We start from the raw sequence: 27,897 nt of genomic DNA, 5'->3' as shown, positions 1-27,897 counted from the left end.
AGCACAGGTGGTGCATCTGTCAGTCATCTCGGTCAGTCAACCCACGGCATCTGTTGGGTCTGTCCCGTGACCCCCTGCCAGGCTTCGACACTTCACGTGACGTCCTCAAGGTGCACCTAGCCTGACACAAGCTATCGTGGTGACGAAACCGCAAGTTTGTTGGTGTATTTGTTCATGTAGTGGCTAGCATGAACCCGGTGGCCCAAGTTCGATTCCCACTCACGACCAACGAACAGTGGTAAATATTTGAACCCGTTCCGAGCCTCCCCTGGGTCAACTCAGCCTAAAACGGTAACCTGTTGCGGTGTGTATTAAGCACCAGCACTGGGGAGACAAAGGCGGCCCGTGCCGTCCTTAAGAGGTCCTCGCTAACAGCACTTGCCCCATTAAAGGGTAAAATGTTAAATGCATGACTAGATAATGCGACTACGTTGGCAGCGGTGAATGAGCACAATTAACAAAAAATAACTCCGTTTGTGTGTAACCTTAACGTCAATAATGAATTAGACTCAAATTAATAATAAATTAAGGCGACGTTTCGGGCAAGGGGGCCTACTTCACAATACATGGAGAGGTCACAGCGGTTGGGTAATGCATGGCCTCGCTGCGTGCCGTGAAGACTCACCGTCACCGTCGCCACTTTCGTCACCGCCATCGTCACCAGAGTGGTGCGAAGAAGGCGATAGTGTGGCGAGCACGGTGTGCCGGCCACCTTTGTCTCCCCGAGGTTGCGAGTTTGCCGCGCAATGGGCGGTGGTGAATGCTGGGTGCTGGATCATACACGAGGCCCCCGCGAGGGGTCACCCATCACCCTCCACTCCCGCGAGGAGTCGTCCGCTCCTCGTACCGAACCGATTTCAGCGCTCAGTACGACGGCTCCACATCCATCATCATCCTCCTCTCCAAGAGTCCCCCCCCCCCCCCGCCTCCTCCACCCTACCCCCTCCCATAACTCTTCTCCTCCTCTCCTCTCTCTAAGATCTTCCATCTTTCCAACACCTCCTTTTTCCTCTCTATCAAATCCTCCACTTACAGTGTATATCCGCTCGCATCTCTCCGCTCTCATCCTCTCTCCCATCACTCCTCCTCTCTCCCATTTCTGCACTCTATACCACATGTCCCCGATGCCAACTCTCTCCCATCCCCCATACATCCCCTCTCCTCTCCTCTCTCCCATGTATCCCCTGCTCTCTCCGATTGTCCTTTCCACCTCATCCATATCTCCTCTCTCCTCTTATCACCCCCCCCCCCGTCTCCTAAATATATCCGCTGCTGCTATCGCCAATTCATCCCACCTCTCCCCATACGTCCCTCCCCCCTATCCCATATCTCCCCTCTCCTTCTCTGCTCCCTCTCTCCCATCTCTCCCACCTCTCCCACCTCTGCCCTCCTCTCTCCCATCTCCCGCATTCTCTCCCCTCTCCTCTCCCCCTGTTCTCCAGCTGCCGAGGCTGCGCGTGCCCTTTGCGATCCGTGCGCCGATATATCGAGCAGCGTGGACGCAGAAAGATTAGTCCGATCCATCATCGGTGAGAGACACGCACAGGGAGAGAGAGCTTATAATTATTTGATTTCCTATTCATCATACGACTCCGCGCCAACTCATAAATCTGACGGCAAGGCCCCGGCACCGGTTAACAAAGGATGGGGGTTTTGGGGGGAGCGCAGAGCGAGAGAGAGCAAGAAAGAAAGAGAAAAAGAGAGAGTGCAAGAGAAAAAGAGAGAGAGGCATTGCTCACTCGTTCACCTGCACCCGAGCTGTGGGTTTTTTTCCGTGATAGGTAAAGGGCAGTCCCACAATGACTTCAGGTGATAGTTACAAGCGAGCTCCACTCACTCTCATAGAGATCTGTGAGCTACAGAGACCTCCACTCATTCTCATAGAGACGTATGAGCCACAGAGACCTCCACTAACTCTCATAGAGACCTGTGAGCTACAGAGACCTCCACTCACTCTCATAGAGATCTGTGAGCTACAGAGACCTCCACTCACTCTCATATAGATCTGTGAGCTACAGAGACCTCCACTCACTCTCATAGAGATCTGTGAGCTACAGAGACCTCCACTTACTCTCATAGAGAGATGTGAGCTACATAGACCTTCGCTCACTCTCAAAGAGACCTGTGAGCTACAGAGACCTCCACTCACTCTCATAGAGATCTGTGAGCTAAAGATACCTCCACTCACCCTCATAGAGATCTGTGAGCTACAGAGACCTCCACTCACTCTCATGGAGTTCTGTAAGCTACAGAGACTTCCACTCACTCTCATAGAGACCTGTGAGGTACAGGGACCTCCACTCACTCACATTGAGACATGTGAACTATAGAGACCTCCACTCACTCTCATAGAGACCTGTGAGCTACAGAGACCGGCACTCACTCTCATAGAGACCTGTGAGCTACAGAGACGTCCACTCACTCTCATAGAGATCTGTGAGCTACAGAGACTTCCATTCACTCTCATAGAGACATGTGAGCTACAGCAACCTCCACTCACTCTCATAGAGACCTGTGAGCTACAGAGACCTCCACTCACTCTAATAGAGATCTGTTAGCTACAGAGACCTCCACTCACTCTCATAGAGACCTGTGAGCTACAGAGACCTCCACTCACTCTCATAGACACCTGTGAGCTACAGAGACCTCCACGCACTTTCATAGAGATCTGTGAACTACAGAGTCCTCCACTCACTCTCATAGAGACCTGTGAGCTACAGAGACCTCCACTCACTCTCATTGAGACCTGTGAGCTACAGAGACCTCCACTCACTCTCATAGAGATCTGTGAGCTACAGAGACCTCCAATCACGCCCATAGAGATCTGTAAGCTACAGAGACCTGCATTCACTCACATTGAGACCTTTGAGCTACAGAGACCTCCACTCACTCTCATAGAGACCTGTGAGCTACAGAGACCTCCACTCACTCTCATAGAAACCTGTGAGCTAGAGACCTCACACACTCTCATAGATACCTGTGAGTTACAGAGACCTTCACTCACTCTCATAGAGATCTGTGATATACAGCCATCTCCACTCATTCTCATAGAGATCTGTGAGATACAGAAACCTCGACTCACTCTCATAGAGACATTGTGAGCAACAGAAGCCTCCACTAACTCTCATAGAGACCTGTGAGCTACAGAGACCTCCAATCACTCTCATAGAGACCTTTGAGCAACAGAGACCTCCACTCACTCTCATAGAGATCTGTGAACTACAGAGACCTCCACTCACTCTCATAGAGATATGTAAGCGATAGAGACCTCCACTCACTCTCATAGAGATCTGTAAGCTACAGCGACCTCCACTCACTCTCATAGAGACATGTGAGCTATAGAGACCTCCACTAACTCTCATAGAGATCTGGAAGCTACAGCGACGACCACTCACTCTCAAAGAGACCTGTGAGCTACAGAGACCTCCACTCACTCCTATAGAGATCTGTGAGCTAGAGAGACCTCCACTCACTCTCATAGAGACCTGTGAGCTAGAGACCTCCACTCACACTTATAGAGACCTGTGAGGTACAGAGACCTCCACTCACCCTCATAGAGATCTGTGAGCTACAGAGACCTCCACTCACTCTCATAGAGACCTGTGAGCTACAGAGACCTCCACTCACTATCATAGAGACCTGTGAGCTAGAGACCTCCACTCCCTCTCATAGAGACCTGTGAGCTACAGACCTCCACTCACTCTCATAGAGACCTGTGAGCTACAGAGACCTCCACTTACTCTCATAGAGAGATGTGAGCTACATAGACCTTCGCTCACTCTCAAAGAGACCTGTGAGCTACAGACCCCTCCACTCACTCTCATAGAGATCTGTGAGCTAAAGATACCTCCACTCACCCTCATAGAGATCTGTGAGCTACAGAGACCTCCACTCACTCTCATGGAGTTCTGTAAGCTACAGAGACTTCCACTCACTCTCATAGAGACCTGTGAGGTACAGGGACCTCCACTCACTCACATTGAGACATGTGAACTATAGAGACCTCCACTCACTCTCATAGAGACCTGTGAGCTACAGAGACCGGCACTCACTCTCATAGAGACCTGTGAGCTACAGAGACGTCCACTCACTCTCATAGAGATCTGTGAGCTACAGAGACTTCCATTCACTCTCATAGAGACATGTGAGCTACAGCAACCTCCACTCACTCTCATAGAGACCTGTGAGCTACAGAGACCTCCACTCACTCTAATAGAGATCTGTTAGCTACAGAGACCTCCACTCACTCTCATAGAGACCTGTGAGCTACAGAGACCTCCACTCACTCTCATAGACACCTGTGAGCTACAGAGACCTCCACGCACTTTCATAGAGATCTGTGAACTACAGAGTCCTCCACTCACTCTCATAGAGACCTGTGAGCTACAGAGACCTCCACTCACTCTCATTGAGACCTGTGAGCTACAGAGACCTCCACTCACTCTCATAGAGATCTGTGAGCTACAGAGACCTCCAATCACGCCCATAGAGATCTGTAAGCTACAGAGACCTGCATTCACTCACATTGAGACCTTTGAGCTACAGAGACCTCCACTCACTCTCATAGAGACCTGTGAGCTACAGAGACCTCCACTCACTCTCATAGAAACCTGTGAGCTAGAGACCTCACACACTCTCATAGATACCTGTGAGTTACAGAGACCTTCACTCACTCTCATAGAGATCTGTGATATACAGCCATCTCCACTCACTCTCATAGAGATCTGTGAGATACAGAAACCTCGACTCACTCTCATAGAGACATTGTGAGCAACAGAAGCCTCCACTAACTCTCATAGAGACCTGTGAGCTACAGAGACCTCCAATCACTCTCATAGAGACCTTTGAGCTACAGAGACCTCCACTCACTCTCATAGAGATCTGTGAACTACAGAGACCTCCACTCACTCTCATAGAGATATGTAAGCGATAGAGACCTCCACTCACTCTCATAGAGATCTGTAAGCTACAGCGACCTCCACTCACTCTCATAGAGACATGTGAGCTATAGAGACCTCCACTAACTCTCATAGAGATCTGGAAGCTACAGCGACGACCACTCACTCTCAAAGAGACCTGTGAGCTACAGAGACCTCCACTCACTCCTATAGAGATCTGTGAGCTAGAGAGACCTCCACTCACTCTCATAGAGACCTGTGAGCTAGAGACCTCCACTCACACTTATAGAGACCTGTGAGGTACAGAGACCTCCACTCACCCTCATAGAGATCTGTGAGCTACAGAGACCTCCACTCACTCTCATAGAGACCTGTGAGCTACAGAGACCTCCACTCACTATCATAGAGACCTGTGAGCTAGAGACCTCCACTCCCTCTCATAGAGACCTGTGAGCTACAGACCTCCACTCACTCTCATAGAGACCTGTGAGCTACAGAGACCTCCACTCACCCTCATAGAGATCTGTGAGCTACAGAAACCTGCACTCACTCTCATAGAGACCTGTGAGCTACAGAGACCTCCACTCACTCTCATAGATACATTTGAGCTACAGAGACCTCCACTCACTCGCATAGAGATATGTGAACTAAAGAGACCTCCACTCACTCTCATAGAGACCTGTGAGGTACAGAGACCTCCACTCACTCTCATAGAGACCTGTGAGCTACAGAGACCTCCACTCACTCTCATAGAGACCTGTGAGCTAGAAATCTCCACGCACTCTCATAGAGACCTGTGAACTAGAGACCTCCACTCACTCTCATAGAGACCTGTGAGCTACAGAGACCTCCACTCACTCTCATATAGATCTGTGAGCTACAGAGACCTCCACTCACTCTCATAGAGATATGTGAGCTACAGAGACCTCCACTCACTCTCATAGAGACCTTTGAGCTACAGATACCTCCACTCACTCTCATCGAGATCTGTGAGCTACAGAGACCTACACTCACTCACGTTGAGACCTGTGAAATACAGAGACCTCCACTCACTCTCATAGAGACCTGTGAGCTACAGAGACCTCCACTCACTCTCATAGAGACCTGTGAGCTACAGAGACGTCCACTCACTCTCATAGAGACCTGTGAGCTACAGAGACCTCCACTCACTCTCATAGAGATCGGTGAGCTAGAGAGACCTCCACTCACTCTCATAGAGACCTGTGAGCTACAGAGACCTCCACTCACCCTCATAGAGAGCTGTGAGCTACAGAGACTTCCACTCACTCTCATAGAGATCTGTAAGCTATAGAGACCTCCACTCACTCTCATAGAGATCTGTAAGCTACAGCCACCTCCACTCACTCTCATAGAGACCTGTGAGCTACAGAGACCTCCACTCACTCTCATAGAGATCTGTGAGCTACATAGACCTCCACTCACTCTCTTAGAGATCTGTTAGCTACAGAGACCTCCACTCACTCTCATAGAGACCTGTGAGCTACAGAGACCTCCACTCACCCTCAAATGAGACCTGTGAGCTAAGAGACCTCCACTCACTCTCATAGAGATCTGTGAGCTACAAGAGGCCTCCACACATTCTCATAGTGACCTGTGAGCTAGAGACCTCCACTCACTCTCATAGAGACCTGTGAGCTATAGAGACCTCCACTCACTATCATAGAGACCTGTGAGCTACAGAGCCCTCCACTCACTCTCATAGAGATCTGTGAGCTACAGAGAACTCCACTCACTCTCATAGAGACCTTTGAGCTACAGAGACCTCCACTCACTCTCATATAGATCTGTGAGCTACAGAGACCTCCACTCACTCTCATCGAGATCTGTGAGCTACAGAGACCTCCACTCACTCACGTTGAGACCTGTGAACTACACAGACCTCCACTCACTCTCATAGAGACCTGTGAGCTACAGAGACCTCCGCTCACTCTCATAAAGACCTGTGAGATACAGAGACCTCCACTCACTCTCATAGAGACCTGTGAGCTACAGAGACCTCAACTCACTCTCATAGAGATCTGTGAGATAGAGAGACCTCCACGCACTCTCATAGAGACCTGTGAGCTGTAGAGACCTCCACTCACCCTCATAGAGATCAGTGAGCTACAGAGACCTCCACTCACTCTCATAGAGATCTGTAAGATACAGCGACCTCCACTCACTCTCATAGAGACCTGTGAGCTACAGAGACCTCCACTAACTCTCATAGAGATCTGGAAGCTACAGCGACGTCCACTCACTCTCATAGAGACCTGTGAGCTACAGAGACCTCCACTCACTCTCATAGAGACCTGTGAGCTAGAGACCTCCACTCACTCTCATAGAGACCTGTGAGCTACAGAGACCTCCACTCACTCTCATAGAGACCTGTGAGCTAGAGACCACCACTCACTCTCATAGAGACCTGTGAGCTAGAGACCTCCACTCACTCTTATAGAGACCTGTGAGGTACAGAGATCTCCACTCACTCTCATAGAGACCTGTGAGCTACAGAAACCTCCACTCACTCTCATCGAGATCTGTGAGCTACAGAGACCTACACTCACTCACGTTGAGACCTGTGAAATACAGAGACCTCCACTCACTCTCATAGAGACCTGTGAGCTACAGATACCTCCACTCACTCTCATCGAGATCTGTGAGCTACAGAGACCTACACTCACTCACGTTGAGACCTGTGAAATACAGAGACCTCCACTCACTCTCATAGAGACCTGTGAGCTACAGAGACCTCCACTCACTCTCATAGAGACCTGTGAGCTACAGAGACGTCCACTCACTCTCATAGAGACCTGTGAGCTACAGAGACCTCCACTCACTCTCATAGAGATCGGTGAGCTAGAGAGACCTCCACTCACTCTCATAGAGACCTGTGAGCTACAGAGACCTCCACTCACCCTCATAGAGAGCTGTGAGCTACAGAGACTTCCACTCACTCTCATAGAGATCTGTAAGCTATAGAGACCTCCACTCACTCTCATAGAGATCTGTAAGCTACAGCCACCTCCACTCACTCTCATAGAGACCTGTGAGCTACAGAGACCTCCACTCACTCTCATAGAGATCTGTGAGCTACATAGACCTCCACTCACTCTCTTAGAGATCTGTTAGCTACAGAGACCTCCACTCACTCTCATAGAGACCTGTGAGCTACAGAGACCTCCACTCACCCTCAAATGAGACCTGTGAGCTAAGAGACCTCCACTCACTCTCATAGAGATCTGTGAGCTACAAGAGGCCTCCACACATTCTCATAGTGACCTGTGAGCTAGAGACCTCCACTCACTCTCATAGAGACCTGTGAGCTATAGAGACCTCCACTCACTATCATAGAGACCTGTGAGCTACAGAGCCCTCCACTCACTCTCATAGAGATCTGTGAGCTACAGAGAACTCCACTCACTCTCATAGAGACCTTTGAGCTACAGAGACCTCCACTCACTCTCATATAGATCTGTGAGCTACAGAGACCTCCACTCACTCTCATCGAGATCTGTGAGCTACAGAGACCTCCACTCACTCACGTTGAGACCTGTGAACTACACAGACCTCCACTCACTCTCATAGAGACCTGTGAGCTACAGAGACCTCCGCTCACTCTCATAAAGACCTGTGAGATACAGAGACCTCCACTCACTCTCATAGAGACCTGTGAGCTACAGAGACCTCAACTCACTCTCATAGAGATCTGTGAGATAGAGAGACCTCCACGCACTCTCATAGAGACCTGTGAGCTGTAGAGACCTCCACTCACCCTCATAGAGATCAGTGAGCTACAGAGACCTCCACTCACTCTCATAGAGATCTGTAAGATACAGCGACCTCCACTCACTCTCATAGAGACCTGTGAGCTACAGAGACCTCCACTAACTCTCATAGAGATCTGGAAGCTACAGCGACGTCCACTCACTCTCATAGAGACCTGTGAGCTACAGAGACCTCCACTCACTCTCATAGAGACCTGTGAGCTAGAGACCTCCACTCACTCTCATAGAGACCTGTGAGCTACAGAGACCTCCACTCACTCTCATAGAGACCTGTGAGCTAGAGACCACCACTCACTCTCATAGAGACCTGTGAGCTAGAGACCTCCACTCACTCTTATAGAGACCTGTGAGGTACAGAGATCTCCACTCACTCTCATAGAGACCTGTGAGCTACAGAAACCTCCACTCACTCTCATCGAGATCTGTGAGCTACAGAGACCTCCACTCACTCACGTTGAGACCTGTGAACTACAGAGACCTCCACTCACTCTCATAGAGACCTGTGAGCTACAGAGACCTCCGCTCACTCTCATAAAGACCTGTGAGATACAGAGACCTCCACTCACTCTCATAGAGACCTGTGAGCTACAGAGACCTCCACTCACTCTCATAGAGATCTGTGAGATAGAGAGACCACCACGCACTCTCATAGAGACCTGTGAGCTGTAGAGACCTCCACTCACCCTCATAGAGATCAGTGAGCTACAGAGACCTCCACTCACTATCATAGAGATGTGTAAGCTATAGAGACCTCCACTCACTCTCATAGAGATCTGTAAGCTACAGCGACCTCCACTCACTCTCATAGAGACCTGTGAGCTACAGAGACCTCCACTAACTCTCATAGAGATCTGGAAGCTACAGCGACGTCCACTCACTCTCATAGAGACCTGTGAGCTACAGAGACCTCCACTCACTCTCATAGAGACCTGTGAGCTAGAGACCTCCACTCACTCTCATAGAGACCTGTGAGCTAGAGACCTCCACTCACTCTCATAGAGACCTGTAAGCTACAGAATCCTCCACTCACTCTCATAGAGATCTGTGAGCTACAGAGACCTCCACTCACCCTCATAAAGACCTGTGAGATACAGAGACCTCCAATCACTCTCATAGATACCTTTGAGCTACAGAGACCTCCACTCACTCTCATAGAGATATGTGAGCTAAAGGGACCTCCACTCACTCTCATAGAGACCTGTGAGGTACAGATACCTCCACTCACTCTCATAGAGACCTGTGAGCTACAGAGACCTCCACTCACTCTCATAGAGACCTGTGAACTAGAAACCTCCACTCACTCTCATAGAGACCTGTGAGCTAGAGACCTCCACTCACTCTCATAGAGACCTGTGAGCTACAGAGACCTCCACTCACTCTCATATAGATCTGTGAGCTACAGAGACCTCCACTCACTCTCATAGAGATCTGTGAGCTACAGAGACCTCCACTCACTCACATTGAGACCTGTGAACTACAGAGACCTGCACTCACTCTCATAGAGACCTGTGAGCTACAGAGACCTCCACTCACTCTCATAGAGACCTGTGAGCTACAGAGACCTCCACTCACTCTCATAGAGACCTATGAGCTACAGAGACCTCCACTCACTCTCAAAGAGATCTGTGAGCTAGAGAGACCTCCACTCACCCTCATAGAGATCTGTGAGCTACAGAGACCTCCACTCAATCTCATAGAGATCTGTAAGCTATAGAGACCTCCACTCACTCTCATAGAAATCTGTAAGCTACAGCGACCTCCACTCACTCTCATAGAGACCTGGGAGCTACAGAGACCTCCACTCACTCTCATAGAGATCTGTGAGCTACAGAGATCTCCACTCACTCTCTTAGAGATCTGTTAGCTACAGAGACCTCCACTCACTCTCATAGGGACCTGTGAGCTACAGAGACCTCCACTCACCCTCACAGAGACCTGTGAGCTACAGAGACCTCCACACACGCTCATAGAGATCTGTGAGCTACAGAGACCTCCACTCATCCTCATAGAGATATGTGAGCTACAGAGACCTCCACTCACTCTCAGAGAGATGTGAGCTACAGAGGCCTCCACTCATTCTCATAGTGACCTGTGAGCTAGAGACCAACACTCACTCTCATAGAGACCTGCGAGATACAGAGACATCCACTCACTATCATAGAGAACTGTGAGCTACAGAGACCTCCACTCATTCTCATATAGATCTGTGAGCTACAGAGAACTCCACTCACTCTCATAGAGACCTGTGAGCTACAGAGACCTCCACTCACCCTCATAGAGACCTGTGAGCTACATAGACCTCCAATCACTCTCATAGATACCTTTGAGCTACAGAGACCTCCACTCACTCTCATAGAGATCTGTGAGCTAAAGAGACCTCCACTCACTCTCATAGAGACCTGTGAGGTACAGAGACCTCCACTCACTCTCATAGAGACCTGTGAGCTACAGAGACCTCCACTCACTCTCATAGAGACCTGTGAACTAGAAACCTCCACTCACTCTCATAGAGACCTGTGAGCTAGAGACCTCCACTCACTCTCATAGAGACCTGTGAGCTACAGAGACCTCCACTCACTCTCATATAGATCTGTGAGCTACAGAGACCTCCACTCACTGTCATAGAGATCTGTGAGCTACAGAGACCTCCACTCACTCACATTGAGACCTGTGAACTACAGAGACCTGCACTCACTCTCATAGAGACCTGTGAGCTACAGAGTCCTCCACTCACTCTCATAGAGACCTGTGAGCTACAGAGACCTCCACTCACTCTCATAGAGACCTATGAGCTACAGAGACCTCCACTCACTCTCAAAGAGATCTGTGAGCTAGAGAGACCTCCACTCACTCTCATAGAGACCTGTGAGCTACAGAGACCTCCACTCACCCTCATAGAGATCTGTGCGCTACAGAGACCTCCACTCAATCTCATAGAGATCTGTAAGCTATAGAGACCTCCACTCACTCTCATAGAGATCTGTAAGCTACAGCGACCTCCACTCACTCTCATAGAGACCTGTGAGCTACAGAGACCTCCACTCACTCTCATAGAGATCTGTGAGCTACAGAGACCTCCACTCACTCTCTTAGAGATCTGTTAGCTACAGAGACTTCCACTCACTCTCATAGAGACCTGTGAGCTACAGAGACCTCCACTCACCCTCACAGAGACCTGTGAGCTGCAGAGACCTCCACTCACTCTCATAGAGATCTGTGAGCTACAGAGACCTCCACTCATCCTCATAGAGATCTGTGAGCTACAGAGACCTCCACTCACTCTCAGAGAGATGTGAGCTACAGAGGCCTCCACTCATTCTTATAGTGACCTGTGAGCTAGAGACCAACACTCACTCTCATAGAGACCTGTGAGATACAGAGACCTCCACTCACTATCATAGAGACCTGTGAGCTACAGAGACCTCCACTCATTCTCATAGAGATCTGTGAGCTACAGAGAACTCCACTCACTCTCATAGAGACCTGTGAGCTACAGAGACCTCCACTCACCCTCATAGAGATCTGTGAGCTACAGAGACCTCCACTCACTCTCATAGAGACCTGTGAGCCACAGAGACCTCCACTCATCCTCACAGAGACCTGTGATCTACAGAGACCTCCACTCACTCTCATAGAGATCTGTAAGCTACAGAGACCTCCACTCACCCTCATAGAGATTTGTGAGCTGCAGAGACTTCCACTCACTCTAAAAGAGATCTGTGAGCTACAGAGACCTCCATTCACTCTCATAGAGATCTGTGAGCTACAGAGGCCTCCACTCACTCTCATAGAGACCTGTGAGCTAGAGACCTCCACTCACTCTCATAAAGACCTGTGAGCTACAGAGACCTACGCTCACTCTCATAGAGATCTGTGAGCTACAGAGAACTCCACTCACTCTCATAGAGACCTGTGAGCTACAGAGACCTCCACTCACCCTCATAGAGATCTGTGAGTTACAGAGACCTCCACTCACTCTCATAGAGATCTGTAAGCTACAGAGACCTCCACTCACTCTCATAGAGATCTGTGAGCTACAGAGGCCTCCACTCACTCTCATAGAGACCTGTGAGCTACAGAGACCTCCACTCACTCTCATAGAGACCTGTGAGCTGCAGAAACCTCCACTCACTCTCATAGAGACCTGTGAGCTAGAGACCTCCACTCACTCTCATAGAGACATGTGAGCTACAGAAACCTCCACTCACTCTCACAGAGACCTGTAAGCTAGAGACCACCACTCACTCTCCTAGAGATCTGTGAGCTACAGAGACCACCACTCACTCTCATGGAGATCTGTGAGCTAGAGACCACCACTCACTCTCATGGAGATCTGTGAGCTAGAGACCTCCACTCACTCTCATAGAGACCTGTGAGCTAGAGACCTCCACTCACTCTCATATAGACCTGTAAGCTACAGAGACCTCCACTCACTCTCCTGGAGACCTGTGAGCTACAGAGGCCTCCACTCACTCTCATTGAGATATGTGAGCCACAGAGACCTCCACTCACTCTCATAGAGACCTGTGAGCTACAGAGTCCCCCACTCACTCTCATAGAGACCTGTGAGCTACAGAGACCTCCACTCACTCTCATAGAGACCTGTGAGCTACAGAGACCTCCACTCACTCTCATAGAGACCTGTGAGCTACAGAGATCTCCACTCACTCTCATAAAGACCTGTGAGCTACAGAGACCTCCACTCACTCTCATAGAGATCTGTGAGCACTCGTTACCAATGGCAAATACTTTGCCACCGTGCTGCGTCTGTGATTCAACCAATAGTCGCCTACAAGCATTTCCACCCCGTGGGTCTATCCACAGCGTACAACGGCGTGGGCTGCTGCTGATGCTACGACTGATGTGGCTGTCTCTGGTGAGGAGAACGCTAGAGGGGATTGGAGGGCGGTGGGAGTCATCTACATCCGTGAGAAGCTTCACTATTCTAGATGACCCCCACCCCTTAAAGCACATGAGCATCTCTGCGACCCGCAAAATGTGTTACACACCCCCCCCTCTACCCCCTGTCCCCTCCCCCCACCCCCTGTCCCCTCCCTGCTTCTAATTACCCGGTAATTAGCGAGCAATTAGGGCAGGGTGGGTGGTAATGGCCGACCCCGGTGATGCATGCGTGCACCCGGACGCACGCGGCGAAAACACCGACGTGCAAAGACAAAGATCCCCCGAGTAGCCTTTGAACAGACTGTCAGGGGGCAAGTGCTGGCAGCGAGCAGCGCTGATGAAGGCCCGAACGGTGCGCGAGGTGGGGAGGGGGGGGGAGGTCGGTGGCCAGAAACGCGCCGGGCCGCCTTTGTCTTTCGCCGTAAGTGACGATGTTCATATTGTTGCACCGGGTACTTGCCTAAGGCCGAGCCGATCAAGGGGGATGCCCAACACCGGTTCAGCAATGCGTCACGTGTGTTGGTGGCCGTGTGCGGGCCATCGAACTCTTTTGGCCGGGTTCGCGGTAAGCAGTGCGCTAACCACTACACTCCCGCTTCCCACATACTCACACACAAGCACGCACACAACACAGACCCAGGCCACTCTTGCGAATGAGACTCATCGCCGGCATCTCGAGTCGGCTCGCATCACCGCTCGCACTCCATCGCACGCTCACGCACGCAACACAAACTCACACGCACACACAAGGAAAAGATCCACCCCCCCCCCCCCCCCCCCCGTCTAGCCTTGACAGACTGTTGGGGCAAGTGCTGTTAGCGAGTAGCACCTATGGCACACGAGGGGGTTGTTGGGCCAGCACCACGCCCGACCGCCTTTGTTTACCCCCAAGTGGCGATGTTTACAGTACACACCGCACCAGGTACTCATCGGAGGCTGAGTCGTCCTAGGGGAGGCCCAGGACCGGTATCAGATATCCGCCACCGACGTTTGTCCTTGAGCGGGAATCGAACTCGGGACGCGGGTTCTGTCGTGCGACGCGCTAACCGTTTACCGCTCCCCACTGCGTCACGCACGCACACGCACCCAACAAGCCGATTCGATGTCGGAGCAACGTCATCATCATTACCACCACCACCATCTTCATCACAATAGTCAGGAGCCTCCCTCCCGATAGAAATTCCCTCCCCCCCCCCCATTACTGATGCCGCACACACGCGCACACCTCATCACAAGTCGCACAAATAAATCTCTTTTTTTCATCACCTCCCTCCCTCCCGCTCACTCGCTGCCGTCTCCTCCTCCTCCTCTTCGCTCGTGTTGCCTAGAGACCGGACCGGCGCATTGAATCACCCGTCCGCGTGTTTTTTTTTGGAATTCGGTGGTGGTGGTGGTGGGGATGATAGGGGAGGTGATGGTGGTGGTGCGTGGATGAGAGGGGGTTGCGATCCTGGTGTATGTGGTGGTGGTTATGTTGAATAGCGGAGATGGCGGTGGCGGTGGTGGTGGTGTGGGGGATATGGCGGAGGTGATGAGTAGTGGAGACGATGATGGTAGAAAGAGTGGTGGTGGTGGTAATGGCAGTGGTGATGGTGGTGTGCGGGATAGGGGAGGTGGTGGGTGATATTCGATAATGATGCCGATGGCTATGGTGATTGGTGGCAGTTGTGATAGTGATTGTGGCGGCGATGGCAGAGGTGGTGATGGGTGAGGTGATGGTTGAGGCGGTGATGGTGGTGATTGTGAAGGTGGTGATGGTGGTGAGCGAGATATCAGGCCTAGCGCATGAGTGTTAGCCCACGGAGTGCGGAGCGGCTCTGAGATTGAATAAATGTAGCAACGCACACACACAACCCACACACACAGAACCCACACACACACAACCCACACACAACCCACACACACAACCCACCCACACACAACCCACACACACAACCCACACACCAACCCACACGCCAACCCACACACCAACCCACACACAACTCACACACACACAACCCATATACACCAACTCACACACAGACAGGCCACACGGACAAGAGAATGTGAGCACAGTGAGTGATGAGTCTTGGGTTACGGCTATGGGTTCGGGTTTTGGCATCGCTGTAAGAGGTACAGTTTGAAACGAATCATTTTGACCCAATATCCCGATACAGGACCCTCTTGAAAACAGCGATGAGGCTGAGTAAAAGCACACCTGTCAAGCTATTATTAGTGCCCTACCTTATTACAGACCAAACCAAACCGTATTGGTCACCCCGTGCCCATTATACATCTCAACGTTCATCCTACAAAGTCCCATCACAAAGGGGGAAACACAAACGAATAGACATCAAATGCGTTTGCTGGTATTGAAACGGCTGCACGCCGTATGGACCTGAAAACTAAATGTCCCTTGTACTAGAATCCGGGGTAAACCGTGTGGGTTGCGGGCTCGTGGTAAATGTCCGCACACCACGGAGAAATTAAACAGCGCCCGTCCTTGACCGTTAGCGCGGCGCTCCAAAGCCGGTACGCAAAACCCACCCACCCACACCCCCCCCCCCTTCCATGCCGACCATCGCGGTGAAGTATGGACATGAACGAAAACCCCTCCCCTCGCCCCCCCCCCCAACACCAGCGGGGCGACTTCATCCAGCAGTGGAGTGACGCCGCCTAAGGAAGCTGCGTGGTGGGTGGAGGGGGGGGGGGTTCCGTGTGGATCTGCCGCTCGAGAGCTCAAACGGCTCCCGCCCACGTGGAGTCCCCTCGCATCATCAACGTTGATCATCCCATAGCCAGAGGCATCCATAGACGAGTGGGCGGTGTGGGGGGTGCCTTGGGGGAACTCCCACAGTGTGGCCACCACCCCCACCCCCACCCCCCCACCTCCCTCCAGCGCCTTCAGACTAAACAGGGAAAGTATTACATCTGATGACACCGTGACGGTGAAGTGTTTACCCCCCTGCAACACCCCCCCCCCACCCCCGCCCATCAAAGCGCGGGGCCCCGGGCGGTCGCCCCGACTCACCGCACCCTTAAGGGGAGGGCTCTGCGAACGTACGTCTCACGCTACCGACAGCACCATCATCATCAACGTCACTGCCACCATAACCTCGCTCGTCCTCCTCCTCCTCTCCATCCCATCCTCCTCCCCCCCCGCCGCCTCGCCACACGTCACCTCTCCCTCCTCCGAAGAGTAATTGGTAAACGCTGCGAGTAAAATATCAAGGATGCCGCTCGCGAAACGGGAACGCGTGTCCCTCCACTCCCCACCACTACGAAATCTCCCTCCAGCATCGACCCCTCCCCTCCAACTCCCTACCCCCTCTCCCTGCTCCGTCTATCTCGAGCTCCCTCGTCTCCCCGCCACCTCCCCCTCTCGCTCTCTCGTTCTCCTCCAACTCCCTCGTCTCTGACTCCTCCATCTCCTCTCTCTCTCTCTCTTTCCTTCGCCTCTCTCTCTCCGATCTCCCTCGCCTCTCACTCACTTCTCTCCTCCGTCTCCCTGCCTCCCTCACTCCCCGCCTTCCTTGCTCCCGGTCTCCCATCGCACACTTCACCAATCCCTCCCCCCTCCCTACTCCCTCCCTCCCTCCTCTCCCCGTCGTCATCCATCCCTGCCTGCCCTTTAAACCCTCACTCCATTCCTCCCTCTTTTAAATGATTCCGCCCTCCCTCCCTCCCTTCATTCACAAACACAATCTCTGCCCTTCTACATTGCATACACATCTCCCTCCCTGCATCCATTCCTCCCTCCCTATCTTGCTCCACAGACACACGAACACACACTCTCCCTGCCCTCCATCCTTACATCCATATCTCCCCTCTCTGCACCGCTCTCTCCATCCACCACCCTCCCTCTTTGCATCCGTCCCGTCATGCATCCTTCACTCCCTCCACAAAGACAAAGATCCCACGCACAGCCTTCACGGATTGTCGGGGCTAGTGCTGTCAGCGAGCACCTATGAAGTGCTCTTCCTCCACAGACACACGTACCCAACCTCTCTCCCCCCTCCTCCCTCCACCACCCCACCTCGGCCCCCCACCCACTCCTCTGGTGCGTTATTTGAGCTGCTGCCTGTGTCACTGCCAGCCCAGGATTCGGGTCAATAGCGCGAGAATTCAGATTCCAAATATTGGCAGAAACGCCCATCATCGCCGCACAGTGGCTGTGGTCAATGATTCTTGTATTTTAAAAGTCTGCCCTTTGATACCGGCAAATAAGAGAGCACACGTGGGAATGGCGATCAAGGGAGGAAACAAATATTACAATTGTATATTTATTTATTAGGAATCGTCTGGGGTGTTCAGCCAATCATATTTCCCACCACGTATCCCTCCCCCCCCCCCCGTGCCTCCGCCGTATCTCCCCCATGCCTCTCCCGCGTCTCCCCCCCCCCACCCGGTTGCCCATATCTCCTCCGTATCTCCCCCATATCTCCCCCATATCCCCCCAATATCCCCCCCCCATACCCCCCATCCGTTTTTCCCTCGCATCCCCCCCGCATCCCCCCCCCCAGCCCCCCCCCCTGCCTCTCCTCACCCTGCGGGAAGAGAGGCGCGTTGTCGTTGACGTCCTCCAGGGTGATGGTGACGGTGGCGGTCCCCGTGAGGCCACCCTTCTGACCCGCCATGTCCTTGCCCTCGATCACCACGCGGAATAAGCTCCGTGCCTCCCGGTCCAGGTTGGAGTGCGCCGTGCGGATCTCTCCTGCGGCAGCGGCGGCGGAACCATCGTCAGCATCGTGAGCAGCAGTGCCATCGTCACCACCGTTACTCTCTCATTGTCAGCATCAGCATCGCCTGCGTCATCATCATCCTCGGCATCATCATCATCAGCATTATCGGCGGCATCATGAACAGCAGTGTCATCATCATCATCAGCAGCAATGTCATCATCAGCAGCAATGTCATCATCATCATCAGCAGCCGCAGTGTCATCGTCACCATTGTTACACTCTCATTGTCATCATCAACATCACCTGCATCATCATTTTCATCATCGGCATCATCATTATCATCCTCGGCATCATGATCAGCATCATCAGCATTATCGTCAGCATCGTGATCAGCAGTGTCATCATCATCATCAGCAGCCGCAGTGTCATCGTCACCAGCGTTACACTCTCATTGTCATCATTATCTTCAGCATCATCATCATCAGCATGGAGGTGAGCATGGTGGGAGGGGGGTGGAAGTGGGGGCGGGCAAGTGGTGTATGTGGGAGTACGGGAGGAGGGAAAGGTGAACCGGGAGAGGGAGGTGGGGGGATAGTGGGGGGTGAGGTATTGGCTAGGGGGGCATGAGCGAGACGGTGGGGGGACGTGGGGTGGGGGGGGGGCATACCCCACCCCACCCCACCTCCCTCCACCATTCTCTGGGGAGCCGACTCAGTGAGTGTCTCAGCGACTGCCCCCATTGTGAGTTCTGATCGCGCGAGTCCGGCCGAGGCTCCGCCCTTTGTCTGCCACCGTTCGCGAGGAGTCCTCGTGTTTATGATTGCTATCAATCAAGCAGCAGCGGGATCGGTAACAGCCCGTTTCCTATCCAGGATCCATACCGTGCGGATGCGTTTGATAATTTAGCATCAGCCACCCATGGAGGTGACGAAACACGCGTTAATTAAGTGAGGAGCTGTAATTGATTAATGAGGCGGAAGGAGAGGGGGAGAGGGAGGGAGAGTCGGGAGGGAGTTAAGGAGGAGGAGGGTTACGAGAGGAAATGGTGCAGGAGAGAGGGAGGGATGTAAGGGTGGGACAGAAAGGAGAGAGGGGACGGAGTGGAGGGAGGGAATGGGTAGAGATATGGAGACGTGCTGAGATGAAGAGACATCGGGAGAAAGAAGAGAGACAGAGAGTGAGATCGAGTGAGACACACGAGGAGATTGGAGCGACATTGAGAGACGTATGGAGACAGGAAGACGCACAGAGAGATAGGGAGAGAGACGGGGAGAGACAGGGGGAGGAATGTAACGTGGGACATTGGGATGCAGCAGGCAGAGATTCGTAATAATAATATTTATACTGGAGGAGTCCGATGAGCTGTACAGCTCTTTATCACAGTTATCCAGTCGAGGGCAGGTCAGAACGTTACAACAACAAACAATAAAAAAAATCCGAGTGCAAAGTATAGGAAAGGCAAACACATCACTTAAAAAAATATACAAATAAAAAAACACTTTTATTTTTTTACCAGGTAAGGCCCACTGAGCTATTATGAACTTATTTTTCAGAAGCGACCTGGTCACAAATGATTGCTCAACAAAGTGGCTTATCGCGTGGACATTCACAGCAGCAAAATTATCCAAATTATGTAGACAGGGCGAGGGACATGGGAGACAATGGAGATGTGGGGACACGTGGGGAGACACGTGGGGTGGGAGGGGGGAGCAGGAGGCTTGTCTAACCGGTGTTGGCATCGATGGAGAAGTATGGCTGTCCTTCTAGCAGTCGATAGACGACCCTCGCACTGTTCCCATACGAAGAGTCGTCCGCGTCCGTAGCCGTGACTCGAGTGACGGACGTTCCTGGGGTACACAGAGACGTGTGAGACACGGGGACACGGGGACACAGAGATATGGGGACACGGGGAAGTGTGAGACACGGGTACGCGGGGATACGGATAAATGGGGACACCGGGACATCGGGACGAGGAGACACGGGGATACAGAGACACACACAAAGACATATTCTGTCCTGGGCCTCCCCTTCTGTCGGCTCAGCCTCAAATGAGTACCTGGTGTGAAGTGTAAACATCAGCAGTGGAGAGACAAAATCAGCAGGCTGTGGCGCTGGCCAGAATCAATAATGGTGCTCAAGAATTGATGACCGCACATTAGCGATGATGAACACTGTTGCACCCTTTGACTACACGACGTGAAGGGGAGTCGAGTCAAGGATGCGGTCGTTCATGGGGAGATAGAGAGGACCGGGGGAAGGGAAGAAGGATTGGCACGGTTGGCCAAGGTGAATGTGCGAAAGAAGTTCAACATACATCGAGGAGACGGGAGAAAGATGATGAATCAGACGGAGAGGGTGGAAAGTGAACGGAGACACGGGAGAGCGAAAGGGGTCGGGAGGGATGAGGAGAGGGAGGAGTAAGAGTCTGCTGCGTGGAGCGGCGTCTGTTCTCACTGTGGGCGGGGAGAGGGGGGGGCACACAAACCACGTGATTTACAGGAGGCTTGAGCTGCTTTAGAGAGACGATCGTGGAGCCAAACACTGATTGGTAGAATTGACGATGTGGCGGGACCCTCCTGAAACGATCGTCTTGAGACTCAGCGAGGGTTTCCCGAATAAGTACAATCAGTCGCTACCATCATTGCTATTGTTACAAAGACAAAGATCCCTCGTGTAGCCTTCAACAGACCGTTGGGGCAAGCGCTGTTAGCGAGCACCTACGAAGGCCGGCTCGGCACCCGACATTGGCGGGTGGGTGGCCAGAACCACACCCGGCCGCCTTTGTCTTTCCAGTGTACCAACGTTGGGCGAACGTTGTAACAACGTTGGGTGAACGTTGTACCAACGTTGGGCAAACGTTGGCCGAACGTTGGACCAACGTTGGACGAATGTTGTTCCAACGTTTGACGAACGTTGTACCAATGTTTAGTTATACAATTTAGCATCGCCGCCCACACCCAGAGTGGGGACCTGCGAGTGTCTCTGCTCAATCATCTCCGGGCCCGTAACGACACAAATTTTATTAATTGACGCAACGGTAAATAAATAAACAGAGCAGGGTATGGATTTGTGAATTGTCTGGGGGATGGGTGAGGCTGGGGGAGGGGGGCGGTGGAGAGAGGGGGGGGGGGGCAGTGGCGCACCGCGCTACGAAACCTGGCCACCTGAGTTTGATTCCCGCTCACGGTCTCCGACGTCGAGTGGAGGATGTCTGAAACAGTCCTCAGGCTCCCACTGGTCGAATCAGCCTTAAATGTGGTGGTGGTGGTGTTTGCAAAAGAGGGGAGCGGTTAGCATGCTCCGCTACGAACCCGGCGACTGGAGTTCGATTCCAGCTAAGGGTCAACATTCGTGGCGATTATCTGAACCATCCCGAGCCTCCCCTAAGTCGACTCGGCATCAAAAATGAACAGTTGGTCCGATGTGTAGTAAACATTACCCACTAGGGAGACAAAGGCGGCCGGGCGTGTCGCTGTCCACCCTTCCCCTCCTGTGCCTTCATAGGTGCTTGCTAACAGAACTTGTCCCAACAGCCTGTTCAAGACAAAGATCCCCCCGTATAGCTTTTAACAGACTGAGCACCTATGAAGGCCGGCACGGCACACAATGGGGGTGGGTGGCCAACACCACCGCCGGCCACCTTTGTCTCCCTAGTGGCGATGTTCACACACCTCACCAGGTACTCATTCGAGGCTGAGTCGACCTAGGGGGAGAAGCCCAGGACCGGTTCAGATAATCGCCACCGGCGTTGGCCGCGAGCGGGAGTCGAACTCGGCTCGCCGGGTTCGTAGCGCAGCGTGCAAACCGCTGCCGCCACCACTCCCCGACACCACCACCACCACCACCACCGCCACCACCGCCGCATCCTCCGCCAAGTGTCTCAACCCTCACTCACTCTATCACCTCCACTGACACTCCCCACTTGAGCTCATCTCAATCACGCATAATCTCTCCGATATTCCCGCTCGCTCTGAATCCAGCAATGCAGCCACCAGGACGGTCCCGGGCATTCATCACCCAACAGCTCTCGGCCAAAATTTATTCCGCCCAAATATTTCACTCTGCCGAATTAAAAACAAAAAAAAAATGTCCCTTTCTTTCTTTATTTACCTCCCTAAAAAAAAAAAACGCGAGGCCGCGCGGACGTTTCTCACTCCGTTTATTCCACCCTGATCTGAACTGCGCCACAGAGCCGCAGAGACGCTGCTTCAATATCCTGCGCGCGGATAAACCGGGTGAAAAGGCCGACGCGGGGGCAACGTTGGGTATGTGGTGGGCGCAACGTTGGCCCGACGTTCGTCCAACGTTGGACGAAATTCAAACGAATGTTGGTCCGACCTTGGACCAACGTTGGGCCAACGTTCATGGGATGATGTAGCGCAAGCGAGAGTGTGGTGCGTGGTGTGCATGATTGCATGTTGAACTTCTTTCACACCACACGTAGCCAACCGCGCTAATCGGAGGTGGGGGGGGGGCGGGGAAGGACAACGAATGGTGGTGGATGGTGAGCGGATGTGAGCGGCGGCTCACCGATGGGAGACATCTCTGGCACGCTGGCGTGGTATGGCTCGTCGGGGAAGCGCGGTTCGTTGTCGTTGATGTCCTGAACTTTGACCACGAACTGCGTGGGCGGCTCCAGGGGCTGTCTGGTCACCGCGTCCACCACCTTGCACCACGTCACAGCCACGTCACAGCCACGTCACTCTAGAGTCAACCGCATCGCTCGTGTGTCAACCGCATCACTTATGAGCCTGCCACATCGCAAATCAGAGACAACCACGCCAACCACCACAGGGACGGCATAAATATATCGGAGGATATCCGTCTGTCACAGGAGGAGGTGGGGGGGGGGGGAGCGTGGCAGCCCGGAGGTAAGGGACAAGAATCCGGCACCGCTGCAAAGCCTTGGTTCCAATCCAGGTCTCAGCCACAATCGCAGCGTTTGCGCAGGGGTCTCTTAGTGTAGCGAGTTGATGGCCTAAGCCCGGTCACCAGTGACTATCATAGGGACCCATAGACTCACACATAGGCCCATAGACTCACATAGAGACCCATAGACTCAAACAGAGAGTCGCAGACTCACACAGAGACCCATAGACTCACAGAGAGATCCATAGACTCACACAGAGACTCTTAGACTCATACAACGACCCATAGACTCACAGAGAGACCCATAGACTGACACAGAGACCCGTAAACTCACAAATATACCCATAGATTCAAGCAGAGACTCAGAGACCCATAGACGCACTTAGATAACCATAGACTCACATAGAGATCCATAGATTACATCGAGACCCATAGACAACATAGAGAACCGTAGACCCAAACAGAAACCTGCAGACTCACACACATTTAAGTAGATACAAATAGACTCACACAGAGAGGACGATTTAGAATCGTATCACAATCACTGCACACAGGCATGCGAAAACAACCCCTGTCATATTAAATGAAGGCACTGCACTTCGTTTTTGGCTAAATTCCAGACGTGAGGATTTAAAAATATCGGTTTTGGCTGTCATGCGACGAACGCTCCTCTCTGTAGCAGCAGGGTACGCGGGGAAGTGCTGCCCTTGGGGCTGCTAAGGAAGGGAATGATTGGTTAGGGATTGTCACCCGGGACTACCACCCACCAACCCTCCCCTCCATCCCCCGTTTCCTACTCCCCCACACCCCTCTCCCCCCTCCTCCTTCCCTCACCTTGACTCCCTCCCTCCACTGATTCCCTCCCTCCCCTCCCTCCTTCACTTCACCCATTGCTTCCTCCCTCCCTCACTCTCCCTGTTCATTCCCTCTCTTTCTTAACCCTCCACCCCTTTGCCTCGCACCTCCCTCCCCACCTTCCCCCCACCTCCCCCCCACCCACCCACCCCTCCCCCTCCTCTACCTGCGCGAGCAAGGTGTAGAGCGACTGTTGTTCCCTGTCCAGAGCCTGGGACACTCGGATGTCCCCCGTGTGCTCGTCGATGGTGAAGAGAGATCCTGCTCCCTCCCCCGTGAGCAGGTAGAGAACTGATCCGTCCCCAGGATCCTGGTCAGAGTGGAGCTGAGGGGAGGGGCCGGTGTGGGGTGAGGGGGTGGAGCGAGAGAGCGAGAGACAGCTTGTGTCAATCACGTGTCTTGACATTCGACAAGTAGGAGTCGTGAAGGGGCAAAGCTTAGGACTTTATTTTATTGGAGGCTCAACCAGGACACGTGCGTTCAGCCCTGCCCACTAGACACGCCCAGCCAGTTACCAACCCCACCCAGAGTCAAAAACACTTTGATTCTAAATGTGGAGGAAAGGAAGGGAAAAAAAACAGAGGGCCCGGAGAAAAATCCACACGGCCATGGGGAGAGAGATTGACATGCAAACTGCAAATATACAGCAGGCGTCAGGGTCGGAATAGACCCCACGCTCTCCTGCATACCGGGCGAGGTAGTGAACATCTCGCACTCACAACGACTCACCTTGCCGATCTTGAAAGGCTCGGGCATTTTAAATTCTTCCACCACGAAGAACTGATTCCACACCCAGCTCCGCTTGCTCCTCCGAGCCAGCCCCAAGTCTTGACCTTGACCCTGAGCCTGGCCTTGACCTGGCTGGATCGCCTGCCAGGCTGCGGTCGCTGGCTGGAGAGGGGCTAGGGCGACGACGAGGAGCAGGAGGAGAAGGACAGCTCCCCCGAGAAGCGGGAGGTCGAAGCCGGCCGAACGCATCTCTCTTGTAGCCAGATATAACGTCCTCAAATACGGGCGACTGGTGAGAAGGTGGCGGTGGTGATGATGATGATGATCCTAGTGGTGGTAGAGGAGAACGAGGACCCGGGGCTGCTGACGAGCAGGCGGACTTGTGGGAAGCTTTGAATTTGACGGTTGTGGAAATCACTGGCGGTTAGGGGGGAGCGAGAGCGGGGATAATGATCAGCGTCAACATCAGAATCACCAGCAGCAACAGCGGTAGCACTAGCAGCAGCAGAAGCAGCAGGCAGCAACAACAGGGATGGCAGTGGTTCAATATCATCATCAGCAGCAGCAGCAATATCATCAACAGCAGCAATATCATCATCATCATCAGCAGCAGCAGCAATATCATCATCAGCAGCAATATCATCATCAACAGCAGCAATATCATCATCAGCAGCAATATCATCATCATCAGCAGCAGCAATATCATCATCGACAGCAGCAATATCATCATCAGCAGCAGCAATATCATCATCAGCAGCAGCAGCAATATCATTAACGCACCTCCGATTAACGCAGTTGGCTACGTGCGGTGCGAACGAAGTTTAACATACATATAGTGAGGCCACAATCAACAGCAACAGCAGCTGTTCGCCATCATCATCAGTAGCAGCAGCAGCATCGCCATCAGCAACATCATCACCATCAGCAGCAGCAACAGGATCATCACCACCTTTGTCATAAGAACCCTTGAACCTAGAACCTGAGATACTGTACTCCCATCCCTGTGTGATCCACTAACCCCCAATGCTGTATTGGTATACGTATGCCCACGTGACGGAGTGTAACATAATACTATATTATAAACGTGTCTATTTACTAAATTTTGATTTAAAGCTTTCGTGACTGCAGTAATTCATATTCTTAGCTCTTTCGGTAAAGTCACGTTGAAGGGAAACAATAAAATAATAATATATATATAAAACAATAAAAATTCTCACGACGTTTCGACCATAACACAAACGGTCGTCATCACACCTGAAAGAGCTAAGAATGTGTCTATTTACTTCCCCAGCATAGCCTCACGGAGTCTCAGGAACTATCATTTGTGGCCAGGTCGCTTCTGAAAATGTATTGAAGACCTCAGTGGGCTTTGCCTGGTAGGATGGGGATGGTTTAGTTTTATTCGTATGTGTTTTGGGGGATTTGTTTATCTTTCCTGTACTTTGCACTACTATCGTGTATATATATTTTATTGTTTAGTGTTGTAACGTTATTACCCGCGCCTACTGGACATCTGTGAAAAAAGAGCTTCATAGCTCATCTGATTCCTTCAGCATTAATGCACATTATGATTCATTGCCCAAGAGGGTGCTGCTACGGTGGGATAGTGTGGGCCATGAATTCCCTGAGTGATGAGAGTTTAGCTTCGTGTGGTGAAGGAAAAATCGGAGAATCCCGGAGCAAATCCCCAGCAGACACACGCGCGCGAGGTTTATGAATCCGAGACAACTCCGCACAGACAGATTCACGATCCTACTTCTTGCACTGCCATCTCCTGACCACCTCAGAGCTGTCCATAACGGACATCAACATCACACCACCACCACAATCACAACAGCAACGACCGCCGTTCGCCACTAAGTGGCGGTGACGTCGTCACAGCGTCTGTGCCAGGCACTGTGCTCGCTGCTGGTCACGGGTCAGACCCAGGTGCCGTGGGTTGACTGACTGAGATGACCACTGGCATACGCACCACCTGTGCTCCCCGCTGTGCCAACTCGCTGCGATTTAACCCCCCCGGACGCGACCGCTCGTTGTTGTGAGCAGCGTAGCTCCTCCACCCTCCGCTGTTGCTGGAGGGCGACTGCCTCCAACTGCCCAGTAGCGTTCCTCGCGAGCCTCCGTCTCCACAGAGGTAGATCTCGACACCACCGGTACCAGCCATCGGTTCATCCACTCAGCTTCACATTCTCCTGTACCGCATCAGCTAATTATCCTTTCCGGCCCAGTGCCGCGCACGATTAGCCCTCCACGCCCCCCCCCCTCTCTCTATCCGTCCGAACAGAAGCCGCTTGGGCATGCGGTGGTAATCACAACCACCATCACCAGCCACCAAATGTAGTCTCCGCCGCCTCATTGAGCACTAAATTGATGCGCGCATTTAAGCATGTGCTTAAGAATTAATTATTTACAATGAACGCAAATTGCATGCAAATTATTACGCGGCATGCGACATCTCAACTGCTCCTGGCAACGGACAACGGGGCGAGGAGCAGTGCGAACGAGAGAGACGGCGAAGTTGAGGCTTTACATATTTTTGTAATTTCATAAAAATTATTGCTATAATAATAATAATACGCGGCATTTATAAAGCGCCTTCAAAATACTCAAAGCGCCGTGTGTTTATCACGTAAATAAATATATCGATAACAAATCATAACAACAAAAAATATGAAATGTTACCTGAAAGGTGATTATGTATGTATATATATTCATATATACGTATAACGATTATATAATATATATATAAAAACATATAATAGGCAACGTTTCGGGCAATGGGCCTTCTCCGTAGCACATTGCTTGGTCACCACTGCCACCACTGCAGTCTCACCCAATAACCGGTTTAAATTAAAATGTAAAGATTGTTAACAATTTTATTCTTTTTTAAACGGTGAATACAACTTTGCTGAACACAGGCATGAAGGTCGGGACGACAAACAGCACGCAACCCCCTTCTCACCCCCCCGTTTCCTCCACCGATTTCGACTCGATGGTAAAAACAAAATAAAAAAACGTCGCGATTCGGAGTCTCAAATAAAATTTCGAGGACCGATTTGATAGGCGCCAACGTAAATTCCGCACCCGATTGTGGACTCTTCGACGCGTGCTCTGAAGAAAGGTGCCATCGTTCGAAAGGTCATCTGTTTTATTGTATTGCACGTTTAAGGACACACACACACGCACACGCGCGCC

The 27,897-nt window shown here is 52.1% G+C and overlaps 1 protein-coding gene across 2 annotated transcripts in view; it reads right to left on the bottom strand.

Moving 5' to 3' along the window:
- LOC116952044 (cadherin-7-like) overlaps positions 1 to 27,897 on the bottom strand; it is a 105,377-nt gene that overhangs the window by 46,238 nt on the left and 31,242 nt on the right. For both annotated transcript variants that reach the window (XM_032971049.2, XM_032971048.2), the window contains exons 2-6: positions 24,703 to 25,119; positions 24,140 to 24,298; positions 22,780 to 22,915; positions 19,977 to 20,096; positions 18,114 to 18,281 (exon numbers count right to left, since the gene is read on the bottom strand). In XM_032971049.2, the coding sequence (XP_032826940.2) occupies positions 18,114 to 18,281; positions 19,977 to 20,096; positions 22,780 to 22,915; positions 24,140 to 24,298; positions 24,703 to 24,951 (832 nt within the window). In that variant the 5' untranslated portion in view covers positions 24,952 to 25,119. The remainder of the gene's footprint in view (positions 1 to 18,113; positions 18,282 to 19,976; positions 20,097 to 22,779; positions 22,916 to 24,139; positions 24,299 to 24,702; positions 25,120 to 27,897) is intronic.

Source organism: Petromyzon marinus, chromosome 45 (assembly GCF_048934315.1).
Source record: "Petromyzon marinus isolate PM22_M1 ecotype Great Lakes invasive population chromosome 45, UKy_Petmar_22M1.pri1.0, whole genome shotgun sequence".
Classification (NCBI taxonomy): Eukaryota; Metazoa; Chordata; class Hyperoartia; order Petromyzontiformes; family Petromyzontidae; genus Petromyzon; species Petromyzon marinus.
This window is presented reverse-complemented; position numbering and strand designations above follow the sequence as displayed.